Source organism: Salmo salar, chromosome ssa12 (assembly GCF_905237065.1).
Source record: "Salmo salar chromosome ssa12, Ssal_v3.1, whole genome shotgun sequence".
NCBI classification, from domain to species: domain Eukaryota; kingdom Metazoa; phylum Chordata; class Actinopteri; order Salmoniformes; family Salmonidae; genus Salmo; species Salmo salar.
The window spans coordinates 7,197,501-7,208,675 of NC_059453.1; the positions used below are offsets into that span (position 1 = coordinate 7,197,501).

General features: G+C 43.1%; 1 protein-coding gene across 2 annotated transcripts; it reads left to right on the forward strand.

The window, feature by feature from the left end:
- Window positions 1–403: 403 nt before the first annotated feature.
- On the forward strand, window positions 404–8,791 carry LOC106594997 (zinc finger protein 14). Of its 2 annotated transcripts, none has more exons than XM_045690586.1 (2): window positions 404–956; window positions 5,868–8,791. In XM_045690586.1, exon 2 carries the CDS (start codon window positions 5,933–5,935, stop codon window positions 7,130–7,132), a length of 1,200 nt encoding a protein of 399 aa, XP_045546542.1. In that variant the 5' UTR covers window positions 404–956; window positions 5,868–5,932; the 3' UTR covers window positions 7,133–8,791. The 2 variants fall into 2 exon arrangements, with proteins under 2 accessions (XP_045546542.1, XP_045546543.1); XM_045690587.1 differs by having other exon boundaries at window positions 5,871–8,791.
- The last annotated feature ends 2,384 nt before the right edge of the window (window positions 8,792–11,175 follow it).

Here is an 11,175-nt window from a genome sequence, read left to right on the forward strand (position 1 = left end):
GTGTGTGTGTGTGTGTGTGTGTGTGTGTGTGTGTGTGTGTGTGTGCGCTCACACTATATAAAATCCAGTGCTATTTGCATGTGATGCCAGTGTTTGTGTTGGTAACCCACTTTTTATATTATGTAGCAATAGTAATAATTTGGATACAGAGTGTGACTTTGAGAGAATAACACATTACCTGTTTTTATGACAGTATTTAATATTCACGTACATATTCATATTACACTTTTACATATGTGTATTGGAAAGTATTATTTTCAATGAATATGACATTCTTTGCAGTGTAGTGAATATTTTATTTTGTTGAACAGCCTTGCTCACTCCCACTCCAGTCAGCAGATGGCGACGTGAGTCTTTCAGATGACGCTTCTTGCGTGACGTATAATCTAGTGGACGGAACGGGACTCTTTTTCACAACAACAAACAACGATGACTACCTCTTCCACCACCTCGGTAGCACCGCTAGCAAACATTAAACCGAAACGTTGAAGCTCTTTACTCCAACGTTGCGCTTATTAAGTGGTTTCAACACACTGTCGTCATAGTTACTAATTACTCCATTTACGTTGTCTACTACCTGGCTTGTTATGTTAGTTTAACTCTGGGCTAGTCGCTAATGCTGACTAAGTAACATCCCTGACCATGAGTTCACTAAACGACTCCCCTCCTGCTAAAGAAGAAGAGGTCTGCTGGACGGAGAAAGAAACTGGGGCTGAACGTTGTCGTGAAAGAAAAAGAGGAGGATGATGAAGAGGATGCCGTTTTTGGAGTGAAGGGGGGGAAGGAGGAGGAAGAAGAAGCTTTCAGAATAATAAAGGAGGAAGATGAGGCTATCACATTGAAAGAAGAAGAGAAGGATGTAATAGTGAAAGAAGAGGAGGCCATCTCAATAAAAGAGAAGGAAGACGTTTTGGGAGTGAAAGGGGAGGAGGAGGCTGAAGATCTGAATAACACCAGTGAGTATTATTTTAAAAACGGGCACAAACTCTGTACAGTTGTTGAACCACCGTGTGGTTTTTAAGGGGCGTTCTACTGAAGTTCTACACTTGTTCTGTACTGTAGGAATTGGGTAATTCCATATGATTTCAATCACTTTCTGACTGCACCCATTTTGGTGACTTCAATGCCAAAACATTCAGTAGAGGGTTAGTTCCGATTATGGTGATGCCTTCCATTGTGTAGGTATGTATAGAGCCTCGTTATTCTTATTGTGTTACTTTTTATTATTACTTTTTGTTTTAGTCTACTTGGTAAATATTTTCTTCTTGAACGGCACTGTTGGTTAAGGGCTTGTAAGTAAAGCATTTCACGGTAAAGTCTACACTTGTTGTATTCGGCGCATGTGACAATGTTTGATTTGATTTGTACAGCCACGCACATTGTTTAAAATGTTGACCCACTGAAGGACCAAGCACACAAACAACCGGTAAAGTAAGTTCCAATCAAGAATAGGTCAGTCTGATTTATTAGACAAGAGATAGGAGGTCAAAGTTCACCCACTTTGCATACCCTACCCTGAGACATCCATGTCTTCATCACTGGAAAAGATCAACAGTTGAGTTTGATCTCTTTTGAAAGCTTACAAACAGGGTTGTCAAACTATTTCACCATTTAAGACAATATTTTTTTTTTAACCTTTAAAATAAATGATCTACAAACACGTAAACTCTATTGATATCAAACTCAACTGTTTATCTAGAGTGCAAATAGTCTGGGTAGCCATTTGATTAGCTGTTAAGGAGTCTTATGGCTTGGGGGTAGAAGCTGTTTAGAAGCCTCTTGGACCTAGACTTGGTTTTCCAGTACCGCTTGCCATGTGGTAGCAGAGAGAACAGTCTATGACTAGGGTGGCTGGAGTCTTTGACAATTTTTAGGGCCTTCCTCTGACACTGCCTGGTATAGAGGTCCTGGATGGCAGGAAGTGATGTACTGGGCCATACGCACTACCCTCTGTAGTGCCTTGCAGTCGGAGGCCGAGCAGTTGCCATACCAGGCAGTGATGCAACCAGTCAGGATGCTCTCGATGGTGCAGCTGTAGAACCTTTTGAGGATCTGAGGACCCATGCTAAATCTTTTCAGTCTCCTGAGGGGGAATAGGTTTTCCGTGCCCTCTTCACGACTGTCTTGGTGTGTTTGGACCATTCTAGTTTGTTGTTGATGTGGACACCAAGGAACTTGAAGCTCTCAACCTGCTCCACAGCAGCCCCGTCGATGAGAATGGGGGCGTGCTCGGTCCTCCTTTTCCTGTATTCCACAATCATCTCCTTTGTCTTGATCACGTTGAGGGAGAGGTTGTTGTCCTGGCACCACATGTTCAGGTCTCTGACCTCCTCCCTATAGGCTCTCTCATTGTTGTCGGTGATCATGCCTACCACTGTTGTGTCATCAGCAAGCATAATTATGGTGTTGGAGTCGTGCCTTGCCGTGCAGTCATGAGTGAACAGGTTGTACAGGAGGGAACTGAACACGCACCCCTGAGGGGCCCCCATGTTAATTGTCAGTGTGGCGGATGTGTTGTTACCTACCCTTACCACCTGGGGGCAGCCCGTCAGGATCCAGTTGCAGAGAGAGGTGTTTAGTCCCAGGGTCCTAAGCTTACTGATGAGCTTTGAGGGTACTATGGTGTTGAACGCTGAGCTGTAGTTAATGAATAGCATTCTGACCTAGGTGTTCCTTTTGTCCAGGTGGGAAAGGGCAGTGTGGAGTGCAATAGAGATTGCATCATCTGTGGATCTGTTGGGGCGGTATGCAAATGGGGGGGGGGGTCTAGGGTTTCGGGGATAATGGTGTTGATGTGAGCCATGATCAGCCTTTCAAAGCATTTCTTGGCTACAGACGTGAGTGCTACGGGTCGGTAGTCATTTAGGCAGGTTACCTTAGTGTTCTTGGGCACAGGGACTATGGTGGTCTGCTTGAAACATGTTGGTATTACAGACTCAGACAGGGAGAGGTTAAAAACGTCAGTGAAGACACTTACCAGTTGGTCAGCGCATGCTCGGAGTACTGCGCATGCTCGGAGTATATGTCCTGGTAATCCGTCTGGCCCAGCGGCCTTGTGAATGTTGACCTGTTTAAAGGTCTTACTGACATCGGCTGCGGAGAGCGAGATCACACAGTCGTCCGGAACATTTGATGCTCTCATGCATGTTTCAGTGTTACTTGCCTCGAAGCGAGCATAGAAGTTATTTAGCTCGTCTGGTAGACTCGTGTCACTGGACATCTTTCTGCTGTGCTTCCTTTGTAGTCTTAAATAGTCTGCATGCCCGGCCACATCCGACGAGCGTCGGAGCCGGTGTAATACGATTCGATCTTATTCCTGTATTAACGCTTTGCCTGTTTTATGGTTCGTTGGAGAGAATAGCGGGATTTCTTATTAGCTTCCGGGTTAGAGTCCCGCTCCTTGAAAGCGGCAGCTCTACCCTTTAGCTCACTGCAAATGTTGCCTGTAATCCATGGCTTCTGGTTGGGGTATGTATGTACAATCACTGTGGGGACGACGTCTTCGATATACTTATTGATAAAGCCAGTGATGTGGTGTACTCCTCAATGCCATCGGAAGAATCCTGGAACATGTTCCAGTCTGTGATAGCAAAACAGTCCTGTAGTTTTGCATCTGCTTCATCTGACCACTTTTTTATAGACCAAGTAACTGGTGCTTCCTGCTTTAATTTGTGCTTGTATGCAGGAATCAGGAGGATAGAGTTGTGGTCAAATTTGCCAAATGGAGGGCAAGGGAGAGCTTTGTACGCGTCTCTGTGTGTAGTGTAAAGGTGGTCTAGAATTTTTTAGCCCTCTGGTTGCACATTTAACAAGCTGGTAAAAATGAAGTAAAACTGACTTAAGTTTCCCTGCTTTAAAGTCACCGGCCACCAGGAGTGCCACCTCTGGATGAGCATTTTCCTGTTTGCTTATGGCGGAATACAGCTCATTGAGTGCGGTTTCGGTGCCAGCCTCGGTCTGTGGTGGTATGTAGACAGCTACTAAAAATACAGATGAAACTTCTCTAGGTAGATAGTCTGGTCTACAGCTTATCATGAGATACTCTACCCCAGGCAAGCAAAACCTTGAGACTTCTTTAATATTAGATATCGTGCACCAGCAGTTGTTTACATAAATGCATATTGTGGGGAAACCTTACCACCGCCCCGTGTCTTACCAGAGGTTCTGTCCTGCCGATAGAGTGGCTAACCAGCCAGCTGTTCTTAACCTGTTAGGGCTAGGGGGCAGTATTGACACAGCTGGATAAAAAACGTACCCGATTTAATCTGGTTACTACTCCTGCCCAGTAACTAGAATATGCATATAATTATTGGCTTTGGATAGAAAACACCCTAAAGTTTCTAAAACTGTTTGAATGGTGTCTGTGAGTATAACAGAACTCATATGGCAGGCCAAAACCTGAGAAGATTTCATGCAGGAAGTGGCCTGTCTGAGAAGTAGTGTTTCATCTTGGCTCTTTTTATTGAAGACTGAGGATCTTTGCAATAACGTGACACTTCCTACGGCTCCCATAGGCTCTCAGAGCCCGGGAAAAAGCTGAACGATATCGAGGCAGGCTCTGGCTGAAACACTTTATCGCTTTTGGCAAGTGGCCGCTCAGAGTACTATGGGCTTAGGCGCGTGCCCGAGTCGACCGAATGCTTTCTTTTCTTTTGTCTGTTTACCTAAACGCAGATTCCCGGTCGGAATATTATCGCTTTTTTATGAGAAAAATGGCATAAAAATTGATTTTAAACAGCGGTTGACATGCTTGGAAGTACGGTAATGGAATATTTAGAATTTTTTTTGTCACGAATTGCTCCATGCTCGCCACCCTTATTTACCCTTTCGGATAGTGTCTTGAACGCACGAACAAAACGCCGCTGTTTGGATATAACGATGGATAATTTTGGACCAAACCAACATTTGTTATTGAAGTAGAAGTCCTGGGAGTGCATTCTGACGAAGACAGCAAAGGTAATAACATTTTTCTTATAGTAAATCTGACTTTGATGAGTGCTAAACTTGCTGGGTGTCTAAATAGCTAGCCCTGTGATGCCGGGCTATCTACTGAGAATATTGCAAAATGTGCTTTCACCGAAAAGCTATTTTAAAATCGGACATATCGAGTGCATAGAGGAGTTCTGTATCTATAATTCTTAAAATAACTGTTATGCTTTTTGTGAACGTTTATTGTGAGTAATTTAGTAATTTTTATATAAATATGAACTTGATTGAACAAAACATGCATGTATTGTATAACATAATGTCCTAGGGTTGTCATCTGATGAAGATCATCAAATGTTAGTGCTACATTTAGCTGTGGTTTGGGTTTATGTGACATTATATGCTACCTTGAAAAATGGGTGTCTGATTATTTCTGGCTGGGTACTCTGCTGACATAATCTAATGTTTTGCTTTCGTTGTAAAGCCTTTTTGAAATCGGACAGTGTGGTTAGATTAACGAGAGTCTTATCTTTAAAATGGTGTAAAATAGTCATATATTTGAAAAATTGAAGGTTTTGCATTTCTAAGGTATTTGAATAACGCGCCACGGGATTACACTGGCTGTTGAGTAGGTGGGACGCAAGCGTCCCACCTAGCCCATAGAGGTTAATGTATCCTATACTGACTAGTCTATTTATCCATTACGTCTAATATATGTATCCTATACTGACTAGTCTATTTACCCATTAGGTCTAATATATGCATAACAACACTAAGTTTGATAGTGTTTATATTAGCCTCAAAGCACTACAGCCACTCTGTGATGACGCGCTCTGCTCTTTTATTGGGGGATCTGGTCTAGATTAAACCTTATAGGAAGACAGTTTTATTATGTGGAGGTTTCATTCAGGTCTCTCTGTTTAATCAAATACTCTCTTTAGCAGGAGAGAGACCAGATTCTAACTCTGACAGCGGGAAGAGTCCCTCAGTGGAACCAGACCCAGAGATGCCCAAACCAGAAAGACGACACCCCTGCTCCCAATGTGGAAAGAGTTTTACTACATTAGAATACCTGAAAGTACATAAAAGAATAATACACTTTGGAGAAAAGCCATACCACTGTTCAGACTGTGGTAAGGAATTTAGCCGGTTAGATGGCCTGAAACAACATGAGAGAATACACTCTGGGGAGAGGCCTCATCACTGCTCTCAGTGTGGAAAGAGTTTTAGCTGGTTAGGGAGCCTGAAAATACATGAGAAAACACATACAGGGGAGAAGCCTTACCACTGCTCTCATTGTGGAAAGAGATTCTCCCAGTTAGGGCATCTAAAAGGGCATAAGAGAACGCACACTGGAGAGAGGCCTTACCACTGCTCCCAGGGTGGGAAGAGATTTACCCAGTTAGGAAACCTAAAAAATAATGAGCTAATACACTCTGTATATAAGCCTTATCACTGCTCCCAGTGTGAAAATACATTTTTCTCATCAGATTCTCTGAGAAAACATGAGACAACACACTCTGATGAGAAACCTTTCCATTGTTCCCAGTGTGGCAAGAATTTTTTTGCATTAGGGTCCCTGAAGGAACATGAGCGAACACACACAGCAGAGAAACCCTACCATTGCTCTAAGTGTGTAAAGACTTTTTCCTCATCAAAATACCTCAAGAAACATAAAAGAATACACTCTGGAGTGAAACCTTACCACTGCCCCCAGTGTGAAAAAAGTTTTGCCCGCCCGAGGGACCTGAAATATCATGAGGACACACACAGGAGAGAAGCCTTACCGCTGTTCTCAGTGTGGAAAGACATTTTCTTATCAGGACAACTGAAAAGACATGAGCTAACACACTCTGTTGAGAAGTCTTTCCACTGCTTCCAGTGTGGGAAGGATTTCACCCAGTCAAGATACCTGAAAAAACATGAGCTAATACACTCTGTGGAGAAACCTTACCACTGCTGCCAGTGTGAAAAAAGTTTTACACGGTCGGGGGACCTAAAATATCATGAGAGGACACACACAGGAGAGAAGCCTTACCGCTGCTCCCAGTGTGGAAATAAAAAAAAATTATCAGGACACCTGAAAAGACATGAGCTAACACACTCTGTAGAGAAACCTTTCCACTGCTTCCAGTGTGGGAAGGATTTCACCCAGTCAAGATACCTGAAAAAACATGAGCTAATACACTCTGTGGAGAAACCTTAATGTCCGAAGCCATTATTTATACTGTGTAATTTAATCCTTTTTACATTTGTGTACCTTTTACCATCCATATCAATTCGAACCTGTCTATGCATACAGGAAACCATTATTTCCTTCACCACTTAACAAAAAGGAACTGTGTGACAAACCTGGACGTTCTTTAAAAGAAGTGGTCATTTTTAGAATGTTGGGACATTGTTTGAAGCCACATCACATGGACTTAACGTTTATCAGGAAACACACACAGTGCTCCCATTGGCTGATATCTTTGACTGAGAATGGGTTTATGTTTATGCCACATTAATAAAATAAAGATGGGTCTTATAAAAGCATACTTCACTGCTGAATTTGCAAGAATATAACTTTTCTTTCATTTTGATTTCGGCACAAATTAAAATGTGTCACTGACATGGATTGATGTTTCAGCATCGTGCGACATAAACGTGCAGTTACAAGCCTAGCTCAAGCATGCTTGAGTGGGTGCCAGATCAATATCCATCTTCATAATACGGATAGCATGTAGCCTGAGCTAGAATGTGAAGCTAACTAGTTGGCTAGCTTTATACAGTACAAGAGAGTAGATCTAGCTAGCTTTATACAGTATAAGCCTGAGTAGATCTAGATAGCGTTATACAGTATAAGCCTGAGTAGATCTAGCTAGCTTTATATAGTATATGTCTGAGTAGATCTAGCTCTCTCTCTCCAGACATACTCAAACCTAGGAGAGGCCCTCATTTATAGAACACAACCCCGCTGATGGTTCTGGTCATGGTTGGGGTCAAACAGGGTTCAAACCGACTTTCAGACCCTCAACCCCCCCCCCCCCTAGAATATTGCTGTGATGTTTAAACTTTATTTGTAGATGTAGAACTTGAAATAGAATTGACTTTAGATTTTTTTAAACAATGATATTAGACTAAAATGTAGTTTAAAAACTAAGCCTTTTATGATTCAGGGCTCTTGGTCTCTAACCCCTCACCTGCTGCTTTTAGTTGCTCCTCCGCCAGGTCTTTGTTCCTCTGCCCCGACCACTTCCCACCCTTCCCCCATTTTCTGCAACATGGCCTGGCCAAAGATACTTATAACTAACTCCCCAATTAGTAGAGCTAGAGAGAGAGAGTGTTTGAGTCTAGCTTTGATGTCTGTTTAAAATGTTGTGACATTCAAGTTTGTTATGTTTAATATAGCTGGACTAAGATTGAAACCCTGTCTCCCTCTCCAATTTATTTGGATATATTGAATAAAGTTGGACTCAGAGTGCAACCTTGTCTCGCTCCCCAATTAATTTGTAAGCTTTGAATAAAGTTGGACAAAGACTGCAACCTTGTCTCACTTCCCAATTAATTTGAAAATGTTGAATAAAGTTAGTTGGCCTCAGTCTGCAACCAAGTCTCACTCCCCAATTAATTTGTATATATTGACCAAAGTTGGACAAAGACTGCAACCTTGTCTCGCTCCCCAATTCATTTGTATATATTGAATAAAGTTGGCCTCAGACTGCAACCTTGTCTCAAGAAGACATACCACTGCTCTCATTGTGGAAAGACATGGACCTGAAATCACATGAGAGAAAAGAGAGGCTGTGTTCTGACTTTTGCTTTTGACTGAAAATGTCTGTTTTTCTCATGTAATCTAATTGTATATATAAAATCATACTCATGATTAGGCCTACATTTTGTTTTTCTTTTTTCATCTCGAAGCATGGTCATGTGATAGGGGCAGTATTGCTGTATTTATCCCCAAGGGTACAGTCATGTGACAGGGGCAGTATATAGCAGTACTGTATTAATCCCCAAGGGTATAGTCACATGATGGGGCAGGATATAGTAGTACTGTATTAATCCCGAAGGGTACAGTCACGTGATGGGGCAGTATACAGTAGTACTGTATTAATCCCCAAGGGTACAGTCACGTGATAGGGGCAGTAGTACTGTATTAATCCTCAAGGGTACAGTCATGTGACAGGGGCAGTATATAGCAGTACTGTATTAATCCCCAAGGATACAGTCATGTGATAAGGGCAGTATATAGTAGTACTGTATTAATCCCCAAGTGTACAGTCATGTGATAAGGGGTACATTAACCAAAAAAGGGAGAGAACCACTGAGCTAAGGGACCAGGCTCAGTCTGTCATGCGAGCAATTCTGTTGTTGGTCCAGGCTCTTTGTTGTCCAAAGGGTGTTGGTCAAGCTGGGTACTAAAGAGTGTTGGGGAGCTGGGTGATGAAGGGTGTTGGTGGAGCTGGATGATGAAGGGTGTTGGTGGAGCTGGGTGATAAAGGGTGTTGGTGGAGCTAGGTGATGAAGTGTGTTGGTGGAGCTAGGTGATGAAGGGTGTTGGTGGAGTTGGGTGATGAAGGGTGTTGGTGGAGCTGGGTGATGAATGGTGTTGGTGGAGCTGGGTGATGAAGGGTGTTGGTGGAGCTGGGTGATGAAGGGTGTTGGTGGAGCTGGCTGATGAGCTGGGTGATGAAGGGTGTTGGTGGAGCTGGTTGATGAAGGGTGTTGGTGGAGCTGGGTGATGAATGGTGTTGGTGGAGCTGGGTGATGAATGGTGTTGGTGGAGCTGGGTGATGAATGGTGTTGGTGGAGCTGGCTGATGAGCTGGGTGATGAAGGGTGTTGGTGGAGCTGGGTGATGAATGGTGTTGGTGGAGCTGGGTGATGAAGGATGTTGGTGGAGCTGGGTGATGAATGGTGTTGGTGGAGCTGGGTGATGAATGGTGTTGGTGGATCTGGGTGTCTGATAAAGAAGAAAGATAATATCTGTTATTAAACATTGTGTTTTTTTGTCTTTGTTATTTCTGATTTAGTCAGATGATAATTTCTGACCTAATCAGATTATAATTGTCTCTTTATTTTGCTTACTTACACGCCAGAGAGCACCAGCCTTCGTTTTAGCAATAAATAGCAATCCTGTGTAATCCACTAGGATGTACTTACTGTAGTTGTTGCAGTGTTGCAGTCTCCTTCACACACTGTGTTTGCATTAGGCCCCATCCTCTCCTGAAGTGGCCCTGCAGGCTGCTGAAATGTTGCCTTCCCTTTTGGAGAGGGAGACAAAGGCAGAACACTAACAGGACCTGTTGCAGAGGAACTGGAAAGTCTCTGCCGACATGAGGAAGTTACCAAATCCATTGGGTGTCTGTAAATTGTGGAACACAGCGGGTCCCACCACTCAGTGGACTGTCACCTGGCCCAGACAGAGGGCCCACCACTCAGTGGACTGTCACCAGGCCCAGACAGAGGGTCCAGACAGAGGGTCCAGACAGAGGGTCCAGACAGTGGGTCCAGACAGAGGCCCCAGACAGTGGGTCCAGAAAGTGGGTGCTTGCCTGCGGCTCTGCAACATGTGCTAGATATGAAACACATATTGCAGATTGTCACCATCATCTGGACCCAGGTGATCAATAGGATGTGAGTTGGCTACTCCAGTCAATGGGAGAATCATCATATCACCAGAGACTGGGTAGAGATAAAATAGTGGATTGGGTTTATAACATATCGTCTGAAGTGTTTCTCATAACAGTGTTCAGATAAATGACTCTCGCTGTATTGAATGAGGACAGCTAAATGACTCTTGCAGTATTGAATGAGGACAGCTAAATGACTCTTGCAGTATTGAATGAGGACAGCTAAATGACTCTTGCAGTATTGAATGAGGACAGCTAAATGACTCTTGCAGTATTGAATGAGGACAGATAAATGATTCTTGCCGTATTGAATGAGGACAGATAGCTATTACACTTGTAATAAGGTAAAGTCTGCAATATGACTGGCAGTATGGTCGTGTGTGATGTAACATCAGGCCTAGGTATGAATGTATCAGTGGAGGCTCCTCAGAGGAGAAAGGGGAGGACGATCCTCAGTGAAATTCATTTAAAAAAAAGTTTAACATTAAAGTTATCCTTTTTAGATAAAAATACAGTAAATATATATTCACGCCACCAAATAATTGATGAAAACACATTGTTTTGCAATGATGGTCTACAGTAGCCTCAACAGCACTCTGTAGGGTGGCACCATGGTGTAGCCCAGAGGACAGCTA